We start from the raw sequence: 25,048 nt of genomic DNA on the forward strand, positions 1-25,048 counted from the left end.
GGGTCATATTTATTGCGTTCTTATAAAAATAAAACTGAAACTTGAAATGGATATGTCTTCTCATTATATATTTTTCCATTTTATGCATACAGCTATTTATTTTATATAATTGACCTCTGTGAGGTTTTGATTGAGCAATTGAAATACTTTTTTCAGCTGTAAAGAATGTAATAGCCTTTATGATCATGAGAGTTGAAAAAGGAAGAGTGGGCTGGAATGTAGGTCATGCCAAACTGCATTTACCGAGGTACCATTGCTGAAAAAGGGTTGCAGCAAGAGAGGTTGCCAAAAACTCTTGCTTTTACTCTGGACTACCAGCGTGCTCTGAAGAAAATGTTCATCTATTTCCACAGCATCTACATCCCACTTCAAAGTAAATTACAAACTGCTGGGAGTGTGCATAGCGGTCTGGCAGTCTTGAGACTAAGCTGTAAAAGGTGTTGAAGAAAAGAACCATCTCCTTTTTTGTGTTTGTGCAGGATCTGTTACAGATAGGTCCTAATCCATGGGGATTAGGTGTTTAGATACTACATAGGTGAGAATAATTTAGGAAGCCTGCATTAGGAAGTGATCGGTAAAGACTTGAGTTAGTAGGGAGACTGTTCACCCTGCTTCAGCAAATGATCTCATTTAGTCATCGAGCCTTGCTGTACAAGTGATGGAAACAGAACTATGGTTTTGCTCTGAACAATCTGAGAGTAGGGACCAGGTTGTTGTAATACCATTGGACTGCCTGCCACTTCCATATTGCCACTTTTGCTACAGTCAATAGCCAAACTATAATTGATCTAGGACAGCAAGAGAGCAGATAAAAGAACGCATTTTCAAACAAACGAATTCTGTAACATCTTAGTAATCTTGATAAGCTTTTCCCTATTTAGTAGATGTGTTTAGAACTGAAACAGGTGGAATGTAAATTTTGTTTTGTTTTATTTAGAACGGTCAGCTGGAGTGTGTTCGGTGGATGGTGAGTGAAACAGAAGCTATTGCAGAGTTAAGTTGCTCAAAAGACCACCCAAGCCTTATTCATTATGCAGGTTGCTATGGCCAGGTATGACTGTCATTTACTTTTTCAAATAGATTACTTACATGCTTATACAAGAATTTCAACTTAAACCATGTTTATAATTTTGTGGCTTTTAATTACTGGTGTTCTTAGTAGTTCAAAGATAGCAAAATATTTTCCCACTTAATCCGTATATTTTTTCAGTATTTTCCTTAAGTTGTTGGGTTTTTTTAAGCTTTAAGTAATGGCTGGGAGATTAGCTGGCATATTAGGCCAGCCTATCAATCCCAAGAACATCAAGGGAGATCAGGTGTTATGAACCCTAAAGGACTGCTAGGACACATCAAATAATCATCAAAAAAAATTGAGATAGTTCACATTCTTTTTCCAGGAGAGAAAAAAATTGGCAAATTATGACAATTCAGGAATTCAGTATATTGGCAGTGAAGTGTGGTGAAACTTGAATATCATCTGTCTAGTTCTAGCCAGTAATATTGAGAATTACATATAAAAATATGTTGTAAATCCATCCTGTTCCACACCTAACTTATCTATAAATCTAATGATGAGAAACCACAGAAGTACAGCATTTAAGTGCTTTGCTAATGTCTGGGGAAACATACACCACTTAATCGCACCACATTCTCTTCCCACAAAGTCTGTTTTTTCCTAAGTAGACCTTGCAATAACCCCTCTTAAAATGACCTTCTCCAGGACCTACTACGCAAGGAATAGCGATTGGTTATTCTTCTCTAATCTCTTTGGCAGATGGGCCACTTTATCACACAGTTTCTTCAATAGACATTAAGGACAAGTTAAGAATACCCACTCTTTTTGTGCTAATGCTTTTTTTCTACTACTTGTTAAGAGAGAACAAGCAAAATGTAACCACTAAGAAAACTATCTTTTTCTTTCCTGTAGAAGTGTGGCTGTCCTACGTTCAATGCCGTACGGTTATTGTGGCATATTTCTGCTGTTAACTGATCCTGTCGAAGCATGATTTTACTGGAGGGGGGAGGTTTGGAAGGCTGTGGAGCTGGAAATCTACCCTTTCTCCTGCTGCTCCCATGGGCACACAGACACCCTTGTTTCCATGCTGTGCAAGACCTCCTTTGCTATTTTTCCACTCACCTACTATGCAGATGTTACAGGTGCAGGTTAGGACCCTGCTGGATGTACTGATTAGTTGTGTCCTGCTTTCTGTAGCAAGTTTGGTCTGTAAACCTAGCACTGAATATAGGGAGGTTGGGAGCCAAACCAGAACTGGATTTGAGAAAGGCGTGTTTGCTACTGGGAAGAAAAAGGTTGGAAGAGGAAGTCTTATGTGAACTTGCATTCATATCTTCAATTGATTAGCCTTATTTTGTCCTGGTCTCTAAAGATAGTTACGCAAACTAAACCCAGTGAAGCTTTGGGTTTTTTTCAGCGAGCTATGCTGTCTACTGCCAGGAAAAGATCTGGCACACTTTATCTAGATTCTTTTCAGAGCAGGACAGCAGCTCTACCAGTTAAGAAACACCAGCTACAGTCAGCCACCCATGAAATTTAAAAATTATATATAAATTGCTGCCAAATTTTCTTAGCTGAATGCCAAAAAAAGCTCACATGTAATGTCAATTATCTTTTTTTTATAATCCATAAACATCTTGCAAACATGAGGGAATGTTGAGGCTGAAGAGGTGCCAGACTATCTTACCCAACTGTGTTAAAAAGAAAAAAACTTTGAGAAATTCAAATGCGTAGTTGGCGCTATGCTCGAAGCTTTAATTTATTTTGCCATTACTTACACGAGAGAGATAATCCATGTAAACACTGGTCTTGGCAGAATTGCAAGAGTAATATTTTTACAGGGAAGACCTGTTATTGAATCATTTTCTAAAAGAATCAGTCCATCCATTGTTTCCCCAGGCATTAGACATGTGCACCATATTTTTCTTCCATAATTTCAAATGGGCAGCAAAAGAGAGCTTGTAGCAAAACTCCTATGTTAAAGGTCATCAAATCACAATCATGGCCTGATCCCAAAGACATCTCAACAATATTCTATTTTTCCAGTGAGAGAGGGACCACATAAATTCATCTAATGGAAGAGGAGAAGAGTTTAAAGTGAACTTGTAGCCTGGTCAACATACTTCCTTAGCAAAAGCTTCTTTAAGCATGGGATCATGCAAGGAGCAACCATGTTTGCTGGCAGGCCTCTCCATGCCAGGAATAAGTCATGGATGCATAGCAGATTGTGTACCAGGCATCTCTGGCACAGCCACCATGTGACAGGAAGGAGACAGTAGTGCAGTCCTAGGTGCACATAGTATGTCCTGACAACGAGCTCCACAGGGCTGTCATTTCTTTCCAACACAGATGCTGTGGTAGCATGGATTGCACAGGTAGAGACAGAGGGTGGGGAATGCCAAGGATCTGCTGCCCCTGAGCTCCAGAGTCTTGGGGGACTTCAGGAAACGAGAGCTACAGCATGATGGAGGACCTGGAAGGGGTTCTGTGTACCACCTGGCAGTGGTGTACTGCTGGAGAGCACAGTGGGGAGGAGTGTGTGACTTCGAGATACACAAGTGCTTAACAGCATACCTTTTTTTTCACCTCAGGATTGTTTGCCTCCCTGTCTAATGTTATTTTGCAAGGATAATGTGCTGCTTTCTCTTACTCCTACTCCTCTACTATGAAGGGATACTGGGAAGGACAGCTTTTTTTAATTAATGCTGAGTGATGGGGCTAGGATTAGGTGTAGAGTCAGTACTCTTCACCATGCTAACCCGTCTAACGTCTTTGTTAGTTGTTCTTTCTGCTCCAAAAGCCAGCTGATGGAGCCAAAGTCTGCAGCCTGTCCCAAAACAGAAATTACGTATTGTGGCATTTTCCAGAATCTTTTTATAGGGAGGTTTGAATTATTGTAGGTCTGGAATATGTCAGAGGTATATTAAGCACTGCTACAACGTAGGACCATTTTAGGTCTTAAAATTATCTGATATCCTGAATTATTTGTCAGTATTTGTCCGTTCCTGTAATGTAAGAGATATGTGATTATTTTTCATCATCTTGACCTACTGAATTTTATCATTATCCTTTGTTTTGTCTGAGTAAACTGAGTTGATGTCCATACACCTATTCCTAAGAATACTTTTCTTCCAAATAAAAATGTGTTACTAAAGTAATATATGATATATTGTGAAATATGTTTTCATTTTCCCTAGATGCAAGTGAAGAAAATAGTTGGTTTCTTTTTTTTTTGTTGGTTTCCTCTTTTTATTTTTCTTTTTTTTTCCCCCAAGGATACATTTTCTAAAAAACATAGTCACTTGAGAGAAACAGAAACTGTTTGAGTAGGCCTCTGACTTTGTGCCCGTGATCTGTTGATGCGCAGACTGTCCTAAGTACAGATGATTGCATATAGCCATCCAGGCACTTGATTTCCCTGATGATGAGACAAATGACTAGAAAGCATAATTTGCTCCACACTGATTGTGATCCTAAAATTACAGAACATGCTTAACATTCTGGTGCCTATTATGTTCCAAAGAAATATATGATTTCAAAGCTATAATTATCTTCCAATTCTGCAGAGGAGTTTTGCTAAAATATTTTTCTTTTAATTATTAAAGCATAAGGGCAATTCATAGGAGTAGTGTAATCCTTCTTCACTGCTGTCTAACTCCACAGGCATCTCGAGAAATTGCTCAAAAGTATTTTAAAAGGGATATGCGATCTGAAGTCATATCTCCATGCTGGCTGCCAGCTTTATCAGGCATTCAGCCAAGGAGAAGTAAAAATACATATCACTTCACCCTGTAATAAAAACAAAACTGCTGTTAAAGTGGAAGTATGAAGAAGGTAAGTTCCACACAGACTATCCTTCTGAAGTAGCAGGCAGAGATCCAGGTTCTTGAATGGGCAGAATCATTTGGAAGAGACCTAAAAGTGTCTGAGGACCCATCTCCTTTTCCTTGACGTTAAAATTTCAGGGGTACCTTTAAAAAGAAGTTTATATCCAAGGTTCCTAGGGAGAATTTCCTTTTCTCATTTTTATTCTTTCTTTTTCCTGCTGATTACTGCTCACTCAGAGTCCTAGACAGGCTTTCAGTACTGTTTTATCTAGGCCCACTTTATACAGACCCACATATGTAACTGTGGGCAATTATGTATTTATGTATCACTGAAGCTACTGAAGTGCTGCAGGTTAAGTTTGTGCCTCACCAACACTAGAATCTGCAAAGCTCTTTTGAACTAGAGCTCTTAGCCAATACAACACAGGCTAGATATCAAAGGAAGATAACAAAAAAATCATGTTTAAATAAAAAGGTTTTAAGCTAGAAAGTAATTTATTCCTTTCAGCTATTCAGATGCAGAAACCGAGAGTACAGTTGTAGACAGCTGTACTTTAATGGACCTCACTTTTTAATGTAATCTATAGATTTATTCTAGATTTTCAACATGTATCACATTCAGCCGGGCACAGTGAAAATTAATCTGGAGAGGCATGGAAGGGTCCTAGACCGAAGATTTTTCCAAATAAACCTGCTGGGGAAAATAAGAAAAAAAATAATCTTACTATACATATATAAACTCTCCATTGTTAGAAAAGAATGCCCATATAAATGTGTATTACACCTGCATCTACACACAAAAACCAATTTTAATAACAGTTAAGTTGGCACCTCAGTTTTGGCTTCCAGACTTTCACTTGCAAGTTTTGCTGTCCAGGTCTCCCCATCCTTCCAAACGCACTGGTCCATTAGTCAATACACTGAGAGCTCAGGACAGAGAGATTTCCAGGTTTTAATTGTGTTGCTTCTCCTCTTGCCCAACAGGCCAGAGCTGGGGCGTGATGATAGATTTGAAGAATCTAACTGCTCAGCTCTGTGATCTGCACATACACCTGTTTTAATTTTCCAGAGAGGCTTGTGAGGTTTCACCAAATTTGACAAGCTGATTTTCAGATTGACATGTAGGCTTTTCTGCTTCAGCTCTCCTTTCCAACATACATACATACATACTTTTTAATGTATAATTTCTCAGAATGTGTTACAGTACTTATATTTTTTCCTGTTACTTTTTTTATAAAACAAATAAAGTATTTCACCTTATTTCCTTGGGGAAAACAAAACAAAACATAACAGAGGCGGGCCCGTGGTACACTAAGTACTACAAAATTAAGAGACTGAAAACAAGGAATTATTGGACAGTTTTAGTAACAGGTGAAAGTACCAGTATTCCTCTAGTACACCTAGCTTTTCATTATTTCTTATCTTTTGTGACATCTCTTTTCCCCTTTCCCTAGGAGAAAATCCTTCTGTGGCTTCTTCAGTTTATGCAAGAACAAGGGATTTCACTGGATGAAGTTGACCAGGATGGAAATACAGCTGTTCACATAGCTGCTCAACACGGCTATCTAGGATGCATACAGGTAGAATGATAGCTATATCAGAAACCTCTTTACATCAAACTTGAATGACAACAACCCTTAAAGTAAATATAGGAGATCTTACAGGTGGGAATAATTATTGATACATTAAAATATACTAGAAGGAAGAAATGTAAACCAGTAGGGCTTAGACTGAAATACTGACAAGCTCTGGGTTTTTAATTTTATTCTCAATTATGCTATTGTTAGACTGAAGTAACTGTTGTAGAGCAAGAAGAAAGCATTATTATATTGTTTATACATAAGCAGCTGCTAATGTGTATGTTTTTATTTTAGAAAAGGGCAGCCAGTGTGGATATGCATATCCTTCTTACTGTTCTGATATTTTCCTTCTGTTTCTTTTTCCAATGAAAATTTGTAGCTCTCCAGCTGAGAGGAAGTCTAACAGATAAGTTTCTTCTGTCTTGAAGGATTTCCATCTTGAGTAAACCATCCTTTCCAGACTAGTAAACTTTGGATGTGTCTGTGCTAAATAATGAAACATGATGGTGATTTCTAACTAATTCTCAATGAATCAGCTTGGCCACTGAAAGCAATACGTATCTGTTGTATAGAGCTGCTGAAATGGGTAATTTGTCCTGCTGAGAAGGCTTCCACACTACAGTACTTTTGGGAGCCAGATCTGAATAAACCACTTGGGACACCTGTCTACAGTACCAGTGTTCAATGCAGACATACCAAAAAAGCTGTAGGGTTGAACTGGATAGCTAGGTGAACCGTCACAACTTTGCACTGAATTGCAGATGTGCTCTTTGTCCATCAAAATTACGAGAACCATTAGTCACAGGAGTACATTTCAATATTTGGTGTTGTCAGCACTTTGAGTGAAAGCTGTTTGGAGAAGATATAATAATAAAATTATTCCAGGAGACTGCAGAAAGGAATTTGACAGACAGATTAGTCCTTGGAGAAGAACAGATAAAAGAATAAATAACCACATGGCAGAAAGGTAAGAAATAGAAATCAATGTGATCAAGTAGAGGAGGAAAACATGTCTAAGAAGGAGCAGTAATTCTCAGAGTCTAAGGATCAGATATGTGTCAGTAAACATGTTAATCCTGTTACCACACATGAACTGATCCACAGAATCTCTTAGGCCACTGCAAATACAGAAGATTTCTATTGATTCAACCCTAAAAGAAATATAGCTAGTCAATTCTCATTAGCTAACCTCATCAGAGACCTAAATATATCTGTGCACACTGTTACATTGAATCTACAGATGCATAGCTGCTGCTGCTGCTGCTGCTTATTATTATTATTATTATTATTGTTGTTGTTGTTGTTGTTGTTGTTATTGTTGTCTATTTATATACCTGGACACAGAGAAGACATAGCTCATCAAAGCCAGTTTGAAAGTCTCACACAACAAAAAGTGTAAAACAGGTGACACTGAGCTGAAGGAATAGACTTGAAAAGAACACCGTCAAATAAATTTGGAGGACATGACCATCTCTGCCTTTTCTCATTGATAGGACATGTCAGTCTTTTGAAAATGTCAGGAATGGACCCCGTACAAACTCTTATGAGAATAAAATAAACAAGTCATCACATCCATGCTAGATTGCTGTGATAGTTGGAAAGAAGAAGAAGAAATGTTAATCATTTACCAGTGGGGAGACCATTGTGATAGGGGGCATGCTTAGGGTTTCTAGCTCAGCAGAGCCTCACTAAGGTGTACAATGCATTTGAAGGATAAATGAGTAGATGATTTTGAACAGAGTGGTGACATCTGCAGGCTGATTTAATGGATAAAACTAAACGAAAAAGAGAATAGCTCTGCTTTCCCTGTGAAGAATGAACCTTAATTAAATGGCTTAGAATTATCAGGATTATTCTGTTGTAGATAAATATACAAATCAACAAGTGTTTTGTGAAGCCATGCGAAATAAATTATGAAAATATCTAATAACAACAAAAATACACAATGGCAGTAATGTCATTTCATTAACACCTCACAGTCTTAAGTGTAGTTCATGTTTTGTTGTGCTGTGAAACAAAATAAGCCCTCCACCCAGTGAGCTTGTAGTCTACTTTAAAACAATGCACAGTGAATAATGTGGTAAAAAGAAAGAAGCAATAAAGGAAGCAGGGAGAGTATAAGCAACAGTACAAAAGATGGAGCGTCAAAGGCTGTCAGTGATTCCTTGGCCATCTTATCCACTGTGTTTATGAGCAAGTGAGACCCCTATCATGTTCCGGACTATAAGATTGCTTTCTGCAGGGTCATAACTCTCCTCCTTTATTTTTTTTTATTGGCAAATTAAACCAAATTTATTGATATGAGATGCAGTGCAAGACTGTTAGTAAGTTTCCTTTCCAGATATATATTTAGCAGACCAGACAAGACCACCATTCCTCTTTGCTGTCAGCTGATGTAGAGGATTCTGTGCCTGCAGTTCTTAGTCAGCAAGGCCACTCCAGTCCTCTGTGGCTTACCAGCTCTGCTTGGATAAGTCAGCCAAGAGCTCAGTCACACAACTCCACTTCTGAATGTGTATGTGTATGTGTAATGTTAATGATGCTGTAGGTTTTGGATGCATTATGATTTTGTTCAGAATTTTTTCCAAAGTGCTATGAACTTTGTGTGTCTGAACATTGCTGAGAATATTTAGGTCCTATCCTAGGCTTTCCAGTAAAGCAAATAGTGCATAACACTGATTTTCACAAACAGCTCAGAAAGGGTGAAGGTTTGGTCTCAATTCTTGCTTCAGTTATTGGATGTCCTGAAGTCAGCCTGACAAAACTTATTTTGCCCTTACAACGCCCTGAATTCAAGTCCCAGACATAATTCAAATGTCATACTCACAACCTGGACAGTTCTCCAGCAACACGCTAGGATTCTCCGCTAGTACTGTGAGTAGCACAGGGGTATACATCCGAGCATAAGCCATTGTTTTTCTTAGAAGTTTAAAAGCTGACACATATTTGAGTACCTCTTTAAACTAAAATAGAGGGTAACCAAGCAAGGGCAAATCAATGAGACTTCTTTCAGCATTAAAAAAACCAAACACCACAAACCAACCAGATTGAAAAAGTCATTGTACAGATTTTCTTCTGCAAAAACAGATTTGTGTGTGTCTGACCTAAAAAAGCTGTTGGAAATTATCTGCCATACCTTTCATATCCAGACATCGCTTGGCTAAGGAATCTGGGCATTGAGACTGCTGCATTGAGCGTTTTAAACTGAGGGATTCTGCTGTGGTCAACCACAAAAGGAGACAGCAAACACTGTAGCAAAGGCAGTTGTAAAGTGAGATTCTAAGGGTATATTGCAATGCCTTGCAGAGATCCCAAGAGCAGCAGATAGCAGACCTGGTAAGCCATTGCAGCCCATCACAACCCTCTATAACCTGGTAGGCAATGTGTTCGTGCTACCCTGGACCCTGATGTCATCTAGCACAGATGTCCTTTGAATTGCACTTGCCTGTGTCTTCTTTTTTAGGACTACCATGTGCATGTTCAATAATACATAGAGAGGTGCATATGAATGATTTTATTACTGTGGCTCAGGAGGGAATCAATAGGTGCCTAAATGTAAGTTCTTTTTTCATTTGGTGGTCCCACTCACTGTATGAATACTACAAGTCATGCTTGCTGTACAAACAAATGGACAGAAAACAAATTAATGGAGTAGACCAGCAAGGGGAGAGGAAGGAAGAATATAGTCTTTTTATAGCTCTTCTGAACCACAGCTCAGTCTTCTGTGTTATCCTTGCACCTGAGTGATAGATTTTAGCAGTATGTGGTTTGGGTTCAGGCTGCATACGGACTTCGCAGTGACTGATTTTTAAAAATTATTGGCTTAGATCAACAGTTCCAAGCATTTAATTCAGGAGTGCTTTGAATCCAGCTGTTCTTGTGGATGACCGGAAGTCACAGCAGAGACTTATACTTATGGGTGTCAATGTTTCCTTTTTTGTTTTTACAGACATTGGTTGAGTATGGAGCAAATGTCACCATGCAAAACCATGTGGGAGAGAAACCCTCACAAAGCGCTGAGCGACATGGGCACACCATGTGTTCCCGCTACTTAGTAGTTGTGGAGACATGTATGTCATTGGCCTCGCAGGTTGTCAAGCTAACTAAGCAGCTGAAGGAGTAAGTGTTTCATTGTTATCAGTGCTCATTCTTAAAATGATACCCTACTTTGTCTTCTGTTTATTAGCCATGTCTGTTTTCTGCTTCTTGTATATGATACTTTCATCATATTTCTACCTTATTTCTCCACTCTTTCCTGCTCTCAACAATTTGCCCCTTCCCCTTTAGCAGTTTGTGGCACTTTGCTGTGAGGGTAGGTGAAGGCAGGGGGAGTAGAAAAAGGCATTTATGAAACAATCCAGTCCTTTTTCCCTTTGCATACCTTGGGACCACATCATAATCACAATTTCTGTTCACATGGCATGCTTTTATATGTAGTGTCTGGTTCTTCCCAGTTACAGTGCTGGGTGTTGGTGTTGGGAGGAACAGTGGAGATAGTAGCTGGAGGGGGTTTTGAACTTGGAAGGTCACCAAAGCCCACAGTGGCTACTCAGGAAATATCCTGTGTTCTGTTTTTTCTTCATAGGAGCTGTTTTTAATATTTTAGTATAGCTTTTAATAATAAAAATTCTGTAAAAAGCCCATTATTTTGAAACATGAATTTATGCAATTGTTTGCTTTTATTGTAGATGCAGCTACCGTGACTTAGTGTGTCAATAGGCTCATAAAATAAGGCTCTTAGAAAGCATCAGCACCAACCTATTGTTGTTCCAGCTTAGACACATGATCAAGAGCTGGTCAGCTATCATGAGCCATGAAAACGGCTTCTGACAATCGCATGTTTAGAGGAGACCATGTCAGTTTATGCAAGCAGCATCTGTGTAATTGTACTGGGTATAAATTACAAGACTGTTAGCAGGGGAGCTGCAAGGGTGGCCTATGTGAGAACAGGTGAGGGGCTGCCCTTTGCTGGCCACAGCTAGTTCCACTGGCTCTGCAACAGGCCCACTGCAGCGCACAGCTAAGCCCATCAACCAAGTTGGTGGCACCTCTGTGAAAACATATTTAAGAAGGGGCAGAAAATGCCAGAGAGGAGAAGGGAACAGAAGAGTGACAAACAGAGAGAAGAGCAAGGTCAGAGGACCAGGAAGTACACTGTGGCAGAGCAGGCACTCCCCAAAGGGACCGTGGCCCATGGAGTAAGCACCCGTGCTGGAACCAGTGTGCCCCTTGAAAGGACTACAGCCCATGGATAAACCAACACCAGAGCAGGTGCTTCCCCAGATAGACTGCAGCCTGTAAAGGGCCCACACTAGAGCACAGGGGAAAGTGAGAAAGAAGGAACAGCAGAGAGAAACTGCTACACATGAACCCTGACCTGTGCTGCGCATTGCCTCACTGTAAAGACTGGGTGTAACCTGCAGCAATGGCAAGAGGGGAAGAGAGGTGTCTGGAGTGAAGCCTGAGAATGGGGGAGAAGAGGGGCCTGGGGTGCAGATGAACCTAGGAGTGAAGCTGAGCCCTGGAAAGGGAGGATAGGTATTTTAAATAGGGGGTGGGTGTCTGTCCCTTCATTTTTCCCGTGTACCTGAATCAATAATTAAATATTTATGCTAATTGGCAATGAATTGCATTAAATTCCACAATTTGAGGCTCTTTGCCCATGACAGTTGTTGGTAAGTAATCTCCCTGGGTTTGTCTTGACCACAAGCTTTTTTGCCTCTGTTCTTCCTATTTTTTGCCCTCATCCCACTGTGGCATAGGGGCAGTGAGAGTCTGGCTGTGTGGGTGCTTGGCTGCCAGCTGGGACCAACCCATTACAGTGATGCAATTTTTAGTTTCAAACCGGATATCATGAAAATAAGGGTAAAAATTATCTGCATTGTTAATTCACCCTTTTAACTATAGGTATCTATTCTGTAGTGTTTTTACAGCAAAAGGATGTGTAGTAGCAGTCCTTTCTGTCATTACAGAACACCTGTCTGCATTTGAAGTATGCTTATTTTTGTTTGATCCTCTAAGTTTTATATTATAAAGACATTTTCTCTTTGTGATGTCTTCACTCTTCTTTTACATTTAGATTCTCATAAATAACAAACAGTGAACTAAGGATTATTATATTTTTCCGGTTTCATAATTTTACAGTCTGATCCTGTTCACTGGACATTTTAAAGTACCAGATATTTTATAGTTGATTCATTTGCTAAGAAATCCTAAAATACACAAATAAGCTGATATAAAGGGAAAAAACAGAATACAGGGTACTTCCCGAGTAGCATGCATTAGTGTCTGACTCATCTCAGTATATAATTAAATTAATTTTCCCCATAACTTAGCAGAAGAAAACTGCACACATCAGGAAGCAGAAATTGCAGCCAGATTCTCCATGTCTGTTCTCTTCAGTGCATACCCTGTGCTTGATGTAAGTGTTACCTCTCACAGAAAAGAAAGATTTGTGTCGGTCTGCAGGCTGTTTACCCCCACAGAAATAGTCTAGTTCTGACTTTCCTGACAAAAGCATTAACACTTCCCCGTTTCCCCTTTGTCATCTCACAGACTGCTTACATAGGAAGTCATTTAAACGATTCTTATCTGGCCCCTGATGGGTTCCTTTGCTTGTCTCAGCTGGAGTTAAATCTGCTTCCCTTCAGCAGCCTGTTTTTTCAGGCTTCAGATTTAGCTCCAGTAAGCACAGCAGCAGCTTTTTCTTCCTCTTCCACAAAGAGATGTGAGTCTCTTGTGCAACCCTGTTGCTGTCTACTGAGGCAATGAAATATTCTATTTTCTGCTTGAAAGAGCAGCTTCTGCGTGGCTCTTTGGGCTTCCAGCCTCAGGCTGTGAGTAGCTCCGGTAGAAGCAGTAGACCATGTTCTGAGGCCCATGTTCAGAAGCTACAGGGGATGATGGAAGAAGACTCTTGCCCTGTTAAGCAGCCCCATCCTGCATAAAAATCCAAGCGTGGTACAAAGTAGCAGGAGAATTCATTTGCCACAGCACCTCTGAAGATCCTGAAAGCACCACATAGCAACAGATGGAAGTCCAGTCTACCAGCCGAGTCACTTCAAACTGCTGTTGCATTGGAATAGCTCCAACTTGGGCAGCTGAGATGGCTTTCCTGCATTCTCTCCACATACTTCTGCTGCTGTTAATGGACATTGTTCTAGAGACAAAGGGGTTATGATTGTATCATGACTTGAATGGTCAGTATCAACACAGAAGGCCCTTATATGCTTCCCAGCCTTCCCACAGCTGCTGTAAATATGAGCTGATCAGGCAATCTTCTTTTACTCAGGGTGCCTTATTAGCCAGGGGTGAAAGCCTCTCTCTGATAACACTGTATGTCCGCAGCCACAGAAAGAGTGGAATGGCTGATATTGTGCAAGAGCAGCAGTGCAGAAACTGTCTGAGACTAGCACCTAGCACGACCTGTCTTCGAAGGTCCTAAACCAAAGAAGGAAGTACTGTCTTTCATTCTCTTCTTCTTAGCTCTTCCAGTCATCAAGGCAACAGAGAACAGTTTTAGAGAGAAGTTATCCCAGTCCATCACACTCTTGGGAGCAATCCCTGAAAGAAGGCACAATACTGAAGCAATAAAATCACATTTTGCCACAGTCTTCACATCTTTCAGCTCTTTGATCCAAAGCAGCTGACAAACACAGAGGAGTATAGCAAAACCTTCTGAGTAGGCTCAGAGAGAAAAGCCTTTATATTGGAAAGAAAGAAATAAGTAGTAACTACAAATGTTCCATCAAATCTTCACAAGTGGATTAACAGAGACTTTTCCCCAAAACAGGGAAGGAACCAAGCAATTCTTTCAATAGGTAAAAAGAAAACTGGCCCACAAATACTTCTGTTACTGGCTTCAAAACTAAAGCTTTGGCTTGCATCTCTTGCTAATTAAAGAAGTTTGGTCAGTCCACTAGGACTTTCTGAACTAAACTAAATGCTTAGGACAGTCACAAAAGTCTATACAAAATATTGGCTTTCATTTTATTTCCAGAGGTCTCCATAGGTCTTACAATCTTAGTTATTCCCTCACTGATTTCATCTTCCTAAAAAAACCTTAGTTGCTAGTGTAGAAAATGCCTACCTGCACAAATACATGGTTTCTAACACTGATGACACTAGTAGTAATTACTTGTATTGTTTGGGCTTTCCTGGCCTGAAGAGACCAAGTCAGAACTAATGACATAAAATTAATGCTTCCCTAGATGACTTTTACAATGCTGCTTGATGACAGACTTTTCTACCTGCTTTCCCAAAGGGTTGACTGTCCTATGTTTATGGACCTGAATGTGCAAAGCAATTAATGGAGACACTTATTGATCCTTTTGATACACTATCAAAAGCAAGGCAAGGCAAAGATCAAAGCAAACCATGAGTCAAAAGACGAAGATGAGAAAGTACTTTAATATCCTCTGTTACATCCACCACTTTTCTGTGTTCTGTTACAAAAATCCATGATTTTCCTGAAACTTCATACGAATAGCTGTAAGAGTAGGTGAATAAAAAAATATTGTTGTAGTATGGTAAGGTGTGTACGAGTTGCTGGTTTGTTTGTTGGTTGAGGCTGGGTTGTTGGGTGTTTTTTTTGTGGTAGTAAGTGTTATATAGACATACCGTAAGAAACCCAGTATATACTTTACAATGTTCATCTCTTTTTCACTTAGTTAAGCTGTTTTATTTTCTGCTTTGTAGTGTGGCCATTCTTGTTTTATTTGAAACAAAACAGAAAAGTAAGGCAACATACTATGAAAGATACTTCAGCAGAGTCCAGTGTCTTAGCCTGTTGCCCGTTCAGTTAATGAGCTCCTTGATTTCATTAGGAGGTAGCTGGGGTCCACAATTTCTAAGTAGACACAGAATTTCTTATTACTTACACACATATTACTTACTGGGAACGTCGTCTAAGCTAAGACCCTCAGAACTGGGGCATTAAATATCATAAATAAGTGGACCCTCTTACCCCTGAAGCTACAGTGATCTAGTTTCCTAAATCAGTCTAGGTTTAATACTTTAAAAATATTGCTGTTCCACGAAGTTGTGATCCCTTGTTTTCAATTTTATTTTAGATATATATATCTTTTATAGATATATATCTAGTTATATGTCTTCAGGGATAGTGCTGGCAAGATGCATGGATTTCTGTGAGCTATTTACTAACTAGTGAAAATGGAGGAAACTTTAATTCTTTTAGCACAATAAAATGTTTAAGTGGTATGAGAACATTAACTCAGTAGAAGAGGTGTCAGAAATTTCCATTAAACCTAAAAGCGTAGGAAGCTGTTAGCTACATTATTTAGATATTTAGAAATAGAAGTTGAAGGAAGCATAAAAGGCAAATAAAACAGATAAATTGCATCACAGTCTAATCTCAAATGAAAATTTCCCTTGCTCTTAAAAGAGAGTATCTGGGGAGTTGCAATATAAGCCAATGTTGACAGATGGTAGGAGTAATTTTAAAATAGTCTAAGGCAGTGTGTAGGCAAGAGGAAAGAAGATGGAAAATTAAAGGAAGAAAGGATGTACATAAAGCATGGTTGTGTTGTAAAATGTGATAGCAAGGCAATATGTTGAGATCCCACCTTTATTTCTGTAGCACTTTTTAGATCCACTCTGATACGTTGAAAGTAAAACATTTGTTTTCTGCCAGCCCTGCAAATACAGCCCCTAGTCTAAAAAGTCATCTGGATTCTTTCTGGCTTTGACATTGCCAGTTATAAAGACTGCATTTGGAACTCAGCTAACTCTTCTCTGATGGCATGCGAGCTAGGAAAGAGTCCAGCTCACTGGTGGAGAACTGTATTAGATCTGCAGATCCAACAAGAATAAAAGTACTAAAACTATGTTACGTCTGCAGGAACAGAAACAGATCCTGAGAGAACCAGATAAAAAGCCATTTTCACATGGTCATTTTGTCAGGGAATAAAACTAAATGTACCATTTGTAATCTAGGTGAAAGACAGTATAGCTGTACATCTCTTGTGTTCTGGTAGTTTCCCGACAATTCTGTCTGTGCAGTGTTTAGAGGCACTGGAACTTACAGGGCACTAAACAAAATTGAATGCTATCTGTGGTGGTCGACAAGCTAAAGGGATGTTTTGATGTTAGAATGGAAAGTCTAAATTGGATGGGAGCAGGGAGAGGTAGAAGAACTCTTTGTGGCAAATTGATCCATTGCTTTGTTTTCATGGAACTGCTTGAAGGTTTGCAGGTTGTCTGGTTCAACTGAGTCCTTTCTATGGAAATAAGTATGAGGCAGGAGAACAGAGATTGTGGTTACAGTTCTGTGGTAAATGGAGTTTCTGGTATGGATGTCACTTCGTATTACTAATGATATATATCTACTATTACAATTTTTTTAAACATTGGTCTCTAAAGTTATTTACAAAGCAGTGTAGATCACAGCACCACACAAAGTGATAGACTGCAGTAGGTACAGCACTACTGAGTATAAGTTGGGTGCAGAGCACAGGTAGGACTTTTGGTAAGGTTGGGCAGCAAGCAGGTGTAGTTTTTTCTACTCCCCTGAATACACAGAGGTCGTACTTAGCTCCATCCTGCAGCTGAAGAAGATTGGACCAGCCCTTCCTGGTGGGCAAAGGCTTCTCTGAGTTCATTTGCGGATAGAAATGGAGAGAGCACTTGTCTGAGCTATTTAGCTGAGTAAAAGCCATCCACTAAATGTAAGTGACTTCTTAACCTGGCCCTTTCCTCTTCCTTTACACAAATGGGTAAGAACCAAGTGTCCCTAAGTTTGCTGTGCCATATATTTGTTTCCTGACTATTATTTTCTTGTGGATCACTCGGTTCCAATTAACAGCTGCATATGGTCCCACACTTGTCCTTATGTAAAGTATAATCTCAAGACAAGTGTCTCTCAATTGGTCTTGTACAGTGGTCACACAATGTCCGCAAGTACAAACTCTCTGTTACTATTTATAATTTCTCTTTTTATTTCTTTACTATGTAAAGTATAGGTGAAGAGGACTTCTTTCTGAATACAAGGCTGAACGGGTAGTGTCAGTTATCGTACAGCTTACTAATGCTGACAGTTTTACAGTTCAAGGTAAACAGTCTTACATTTTCCTGCAGGCAGACAGTGGAACGTGTGACATTACAGAACCAACTCCAGCAGCTTTTAGAAGCCCAGCGGTCAGAGGGCAAGTCACTGCCCACATCCCCAAGGTAAGGTGCCTGGAATTGTGCAGCAGCCTGGATTTACACAGTTTTGTGGCATATCAGTTATCAAGAGAATCTGTGACCTATGTAAATAATAGATGTGTTCTGTAAACTAAATATGGGGTTTTACCTCATGGGCCTGGAGCTGGATTTCTAGAATTTGACAGTGTGTGATGTTGTATACATATGAGAAATATTGAGTATGAAGTGAATAGTCCCTGTTTCCCAGCAGAGTGAAAATCAGATTTACAGTGGAATAAAATATATTTTGTATTAGATGAATAGCAGAGGAACCTAGACACCCCTAGGAAAGTTGTAAAGTTTGAGCTTGTGGTGTTCCACTGTACAGTATTGCCAGCCATAATTCAAAAAGCCAGTTACCAAAAACAAAACCTGATTTCATATTAATGAGACTCCTTACACTCATTAAATCTTTTGGCTGCAGTAGCTTGTATAAAATGTCAAAACTCCAGAAATTTTATGTATTGTTTACATATCCTGTCAGAAGTCCTAGAAATAGACACAAACTGAGTACCATTAAAGAGGAGGAAGGTAAAGGCATAGGACTGGATCTGGAGTCTGCTAACATATCTCTCTGACTTCTGCCATGGACTTCCAGCGTGATGCATGGAAGTGAAGCAAGCACACGACTTCTCTCTGATAGCAATCTGAAGAAGACTTTGAAGGGAATTAAGTTACTCACATGCAAATAGGACTTGATTTATCATTCTTTTCTATATCTATATCTTCTATCTGAGTTCCTCTCTGGAAGACATATACAGCACTTCTTCCTGTTACGGAGTTGTTAGGGAGCTACTTATATGTTAAAATATAAAGCCAGCGTAAGAGCTTCTGCAGTCATTGATAGTCAGAGCTTTGGGTCATCAAGCATGAACTCAGGATCAGTGACTGCTTTTTTTCCATTCTCAAAGAATCTCAAGTGCTTTTCTGGACAAGTGCTGCATATCTCTGAATTTCTGAGTCTGTGTTTTAGACAAGTGCAAATAGTTGCAAAAGTAGATGACAAAGGCATTGGGACTGGAAATGCATTTGTGTAAAGGAACGTCAGCTAGGAAAGGACTGTAAACTCCAGACTCCTGCTGAAGTAGAAAACCACACTGGAAAGAGTTGTCTTGTTGGTTTTTTTAGAATCATGATCTTTGTCTTCCCTGCCTACCAGCTCAACAGGGACAATGGGAGCAAACACGGTCTTCCAGCTCATTTGGTTTCTGTGATTTTTGCTGACTGGTCTTTCCAAGTGGTCTCGCATCTGAGTCCTGTTGAACACCAGGACTGTTTTTCTTTCTATTAGATAAGATCAGGTGAGAGCAGATCTCTCATCATTCATTATTCCTGTTAAAGGGTAAGTTTCAATATCTTTTTAGCCAAATAAGCAAGTCTGAAAATGATGATTATTTTATTTCATAGTTGGTTACTACTTTTCCTTCCAGCTAAAACTCACTGTGGATATTATCATGATCCAAGGAACCAGTAGCAGATCTAAAAGAACCTATGCCATTTACTAGGAATGTCTATTGTAGATACGTGCGTATTCTTCAATGTCTGTTTCACTTTGCCACAGGAGAAAAAGTGCAAAATTAGTTGAAGATAAGGTAGCCAGTATAGGTGTGTGAATTTTGTACACTGTGAGAACTATAGACTCATCAGAGTAGAAGTTGCTTGTCAAGAAAGAAATAAAATACATTAATTCAGTGCTTCACACCAACCTTAATTTTGTCACCTTACCCTTGCTTAGAGGAAAGGTGGTTTAAAATAAGAATGTGGAGTATTATGAGCTCTGGCATATGTCATGGGGAAAGAACTGGCCTCTGTAATTTATGTTCTTTGCAAATCAGACTTACCTGAGATTGCGTTTTCCTTGATATATAACATTTGGATTTCTAAATTTGATTTATTATTGTAATAGTATTTAAATAAATTCATGTCACCTTTCTCACGCTTTTCAGTATTTCGTATCTGAAAAGGCTTTGAGTGCAAATGGCCCTGACTTTTTATGAGGTCTTATAAGACTATTATTAATACCAGATGAAGTTTAGATTTATGAAATCATTGCTATGCAGACAGATGGTGCTTTCACAGTATTTAGAATAAGCTACTTTTGTATCATGATGTGACTTGGATAGTAGGCATTTGGCCTTGAGGGGTTTTTTTTTTTTTGCCTTTTAAGACATGTCAACTCCTACAAATAGGAAACAGTAGTTTCTTTAAAGTTTCCCTCAGAAAGTCATCTTTGGCATTGAAATAACCATTCCAAGTTTTGATTTTAAGGAATTTTGTTTGTAAGAGAAAGTGAAGAGACTCAGATCCTAATTAGGAGTGGAAGCAGGGTTACATCCTCCTCTGTGTAATCTTCACTGTGGCATCATGGTAATGAATTCCATGTGAGTAGCGATGAAGAGGATAAGTAACAATAAGCTGAGACAGACACATACACTGGAAATGGCAGTTTCACATTTTATATGTGCATTAATTTGGCTATGGTATTTCCTCCTCTTTTTTTTTTTTTTTTTTTTTTTTTTTTTAAGCTTGCCATCATCTCCTGCTTCTGGCAAACCCCAGTGGAAACCATCTGAAGCAGATGAACTGTCTCCACCAAAAAGTAAATTGAACACCCAAGATGGGATTCAGATTCTTGGCAGCTTGGGAACTTCTAGTCGCAGTCGAGCCAAGATAAAAGATGAGGACTCAGATAAAATCTTGCGCCAGTTGCTGGGGAAGGAAATCTCTGAAAATGTCTGTATGCAGGAAAAGCTGACTTTGGAATTTCAGGATGCTCATGCATCCTCCAAGAACGTGAAGAAGATTTTGCCAGAGAAAAGGGAGCTGAAGTTAGCTAGACTGAGACAGCTAATGCAGAGGTCACTCAGCGAGTCTGACACAGACTCAGCTAATTCTGAGGACCACAAGAACACCTCTGTGAAAAGAACTGACAAACCAAGACCTCAGCCCATAGTGGAGAGTGTTGAAAGCACAGAGAGTTTGCACCTGATGATTAAGAAACACACTTCTGCAGCAGGGCGCCGCTTCCCTTTTGGTATCAGGGCCTCTAAGTCCGTGGATGGCCACAGTCCGTCCCCTACTTCAGAGAGCAGCGATCCAGATAATGAAGCCCCGTATCAGTCTGGTAGTGTTCCTCAGAGCCAATTTTGTGGAGACAACTCTCCATCCAGCATGGACAGTGCCACTGCTCAAAAGGTTGCCACCAGCCCTAAGAGTGCTCTCAAGTCTCCGTCTTCAAAGCGCAGAACCTCCCAAAATCTGAAACTCCGAGTGACTTTCGAGGAGCCTGTGGTGCAGGTGGAGCTAGCAGAGTCAGAACTGAATGAGGAAAAGGATAAAGACCAGAGCAAAGGACTCATTCGGGCTCCCCCCAGCTCTGGGGAGCCAGTGGGGGACCAGCTGAAAAGGCCTTTTGGAACCTTTCGGTCCATAATGGAGACGCTGAGTGGCAACCAAAATAACAACAACAACTGTCAAACTGCAAACCTGATCAAAACCTCATCAACGCTGCCTTTTACCTCATTAGGAAGGAAGACAGCAGACAGCAAGGGAAATCCAGCAGCTCTTACAAAAGGAAGAAACAAGCCAGTGAGTGCACTGAAAGGAGGAAGGGCATTTTTTTTTCTCTTCTCTCTTTAAGTAATAAGTTTGACAGCTGCTTTTTCCTGCCTTTCTATAGCAGAAGGATGCACACCAATACTTCACTCTGTTTGACCTGTAGAAAGCCCATCCAGTGTTTTAATTTTGGAAGGCTTTTCCAAGGACTAGCAGATATTGCTTGGGTACAGAGCCTTTACTCTTAGTGCCCGTGGTTCACATGTTCTGTGTTGAAAGCTTTCCACAGAGACATGACTCACCTGAAAATTATGTTTGATGTTGCTCTGCATGACAAGTCATACAATGAGAATGTCACACTTGAGTCCATGGGATTTCTGAAGAGTAAATAACTGAAGGACTGGCCCTGTCCAGTCCTAGAGCCAAGACCGATGAGGCCAACAGGATAAAAATAAGTGATAGAATATAAAGAAAAAATAGCAGGAATGGTCCTTCCTGCTTCTGTGGGAGCTACAGCCATCCCCTAGGTGTTGAAGCTGTCACTACCCAGCCTTCTTTTTACCCACCCTCTCCTTATAGCACAGAGTCTTCTCATGCCAGATCATATGGTGGGTCTGTAGCAAAATGTACTGGACCTAGATAATCCCCTCACTGCAGTCAACACAGTGCCCTTTCTGGGATCCCAACAGAAAGAGGGTGTCTCCAGTTAGGAGGCTGGCTGTCTTGTTCAAAAGAAAGGGGAAAATACTTTGACCAAATGTATCTTCCAAGAGAAAGGAAGAGGTATTGCATGAAAGAGGCAGAATTAGGAAATACTGTGAGCACAGTGTGTTTGTGGAGCAGAGAGACGTGCGAGCATCTGGAGATACAATAAAGAGTTGAGTGAGAAGGAATGGTAGATGATTTAATCCACTGTGAAAGACAGGATGGGAGGGAAGGGGTGGATGGAAAGACATGAGGCAAAAGAATAATTTCAAGATGAAAAAAAAGAACATAAAGCCAGCCAAGAGGAGGAGGAGGAACAGTGAATTATATACTGTAAAAAGTATGACAAGGTAATGGGAGAAAAACGCAGGAAAATCTTAGGCACAGAGGAGGCAAAATTAGTATGGAAAAGAAACAGTGGAAAGAGAGAGCTGGAAAACACTGAGCAGGCCATGTTAATGGGTACTGCTGGAGCAGTAGTGCTATAGCAGAATGTGAAATGAAATAAAAAATTCAAAGGAGACCTAATAGGATAAATTGAAGTGGGACTACATTTGTTAAAGTCTACTCAGAATCACAGTATGAACTACTGATTGGGGCTTTTAAAGACATACACCGTCTAGTTGAACAGCCAATTTAACATAGAAGTATTTTCATTACACGACGGCAATTTTTTTTCAAGAGTGATTCAGATTTTATAGTGACAGAGGAAAAGACAGTCTGTCTTCAAAGATGTTCTGATAGATTGCAAGGTCACAAGCATTTTTCATAGTTCTCTAAGAAATCTAAAGAGTTTGATGAGGTAATTATAACAGTATTGATGCTTGCGCTGTAAAATGCATGTTGTCTGTGAAAAGGCCATGTTTGCATGTCATAGTTGCCAACATCGAAACAGTGGGAAGAATATATTTTCATACCAACACAAAGGACCATGGCGCACATCTTAAAGGGGTAACAGATTCAGCCTCATTTACTAACTGAAAAAGAAATCTGTTAAAATGTTGTGGCTATTTGACCGCATGTTTTGGTAGACCTCCATTACGCATGTGGTAACCTCAGTGCATGTTTTTAACTGATATGATGTTGTACTTCCTTAGGGTCCTCACTTCAGCTACACCAGTCTTTCCTCTAGCATGCTGAATGAAGAACTTCTGTGTAACTATGCTTGGTATGTGCATATGCATGTTGATGTTTAGCACCTCAGTTGCTTTTTTTTCTCAAATTGCCTGTGTCTGCTAGTGTTAGTCATAACTGAAATACTGGAATTCGTTGATGCACAAGACAGGAAATAGATGAACAAATGAACATCTAAATTCCTAGAAAAGCAGAAATTTGTGATGGATTTCTGTTGATGTCACCATTGAACTGGCTACAGGCTTTCATATCCAAGCAAGTATAGAAAGTATTCATACTCGTAAATCCACCAGGGAGTATAGTGCACTTTGGCTGAGTATTCAGCCTCTGTTGAATGAAAGTCAAGTACCAGATGAGAATGGAAATTAAATTTCCTCTCCTGAGGAGAGCAAAATAACCAGAGTTCGTATCTAAATGGAGAGTACAGACAACATGAGGCAGAATGCTGTACTGTAAGTCTAGTGCTGTCCTCTTTTCACACATTTTTCTTACTCTCTCTCAGACTTTGAAGTTAAATCTGTCTTTTAAAACTCTGGTAAATTTGACTGTGTTCAAACTCTTTAATTTAGATGTGGTTCATCAAGAGTATTCAGTCAGATAGAGACCAGTCCCTCAAGGTCCATAAAGACATGTTGGAAAAAACATCATTTGATAATATGTGGGATTTTTTTAAGAAAATGCTTTGTTAAAAGTACCTGTCATTTTTATCAACTCTTAACACTCACTAATTCTTGTGATGATAATTTTTTCTGTTACGCTGAGATGTAGATGCTTTAATTAGGCCTGGAAATGATTGCTATTCACACCAAAATTATAGATACAAAGATACTTCTGGGAAATTGTAAATTAGTCATTCTGCAGTTCGGGAACCTAAATTACTTTCAAGTTACCCTTTTCTAAATGTGTAATAATTTTTTTTTTTTGCTTGTTTTCTAATGCCAGGCACTTGCCATACTTAAAAACTCCTATTTCCATGGTGGAAATGGGAATTTTGTTCTGAAGTCATTGCCACAGTATATGTGAAACCAGGAGCAGAACTGTAAGGTTTCCAGGCAGTTTCATTCGCTTCTGAAAGCAAAGAGAGAAATTCTAGTACGGAAACTGACCGCACAGCAGCAGTTTGAGGGAGCATCAGTGGGCAGCCTCCAGTCAAAGCACCCGTCTGTCTGTCCAGACTCTGGAGTAATACAAACCCATTGATTTCATCCTTAAAGTTAGAGCCATCTCCCAGATGTAGCCAGTTGTTGCAATTCAGTATTGCTTTGTGCAAATGCTTTTCTGTGACAAATCCCTGGCAGCATGGTATTTCCCCAGAAGCAGCGAGAGACTGGGAAGGCCTGGCTGCCACTGCAGAGTCACTTGCTGGGAGGGTGAAGGTTGGTCCTGGACTCCTGGCTGTCCCTCCAGGACTGCTGATCTGGGTACCATGTCCTGAGGATGCCCCCATGGTGGTCGGCATGTGGAAAACCAGAGAGTAGGGAACAAGGAGCAGAGTGCACTAGGGGTACAGCTTCAGGAGGCTGTTGCTGTACCCACAGGTTAGGACAGAGGTGGGCAAATTGTGTGCCAGAGTCTGTGGCAGGAGATTTCCAAAAATCACATAAGAAGGGAAGATGTATTGTGCTTGATGAAAGCAGAACACAGACCTGAAGGCTCTCCGAGCTTCTGAGCTAGTGTTTGTGATGCCTTTTGGTATGGCTGTGATTTTTGAACAGCAAAATGTGTGCCTGTTGTTAGACTGCTGCATGCTGCCCTGTAGCCTGTGAAATTTAAATAATACAACATCACCGTCATGTACGCTACAAGCCCCTGGACACTGTCTGAATTTTCACTGGATGGTCTAGGGAGGCTGTGTAATTACCACTGCAGAGTTCTTTTGAAAAAAAACCCACCTTTCTAGAAAAGTGTCTAGTCTTGGTGTTTTAAACCTTTGTAGACTGTTATATTGGGGAGTTATATTTCTGGATACAATCCCAAAACCATTTTAACTTTAGAGCTTTATATAGGGAATTTTATTAGAATGTTCTGAA

General features: G+C 39.9%; 1 protein-coding gene across 4 annotated transcripts in view; it reads left to right on the forward strand.

The window, feature by feature from the left end:
• Positions 1 to 25,048, forward strand: part of SNCAIP (synuclein alpha interacting protein) — a 91,302-nt gene that overhangs the window by 63,078 nt on the left and 3,176 nt on the right. For 3 of the 4 annotated variants that reach the window (XM_005234955.3, XM_055791412.1, XM_055791414.1), the window contains 6 exons: positions 938 to 1,051; positions 6,297 to 6,422; positions 10,372 to 10,541; positions 17,517 to 17,609; positions 20,150 to 21,212; positions 22,982 to 23,052. In XM_005234955.3, the coding sequence (XP_005235012.1) occupies positions 938 to 1,051; positions 6,297 to 6,422; positions 10,372 to 10,541; positions 17,517 to 17,609; positions 20,150 to 21,212; positions 22,982 to 23,052 (1,637 nt within the window). The remainder of the gene's footprint in view (positions 1 to 937; positions 1,052 to 6,296; positions 6,423 to 10,371; positions 10,542 to 17,516; positions 17,610 to 20,149; positions 21,213 to 22,981; positions 23,053 to 25,048) is intronic. The other variant, XM_055791413.1, reaches the window with a different exon arrangement.

The sequence above is a fragment of the Falco peregrinus genome, chromosome Z (genome assembly GCF_023634155.1).
Source record: "Falco peregrinus isolate bFalPer1 chromosome Z, bFalPer1.pri, whole genome shotgun sequence".
Taxonomy (NCBI): domain Eukaryota; kingdom Metazoa; phylum Chordata; class Aves; order Falconiformes; family Falconidae; genus Falco; species Falco peregrinus.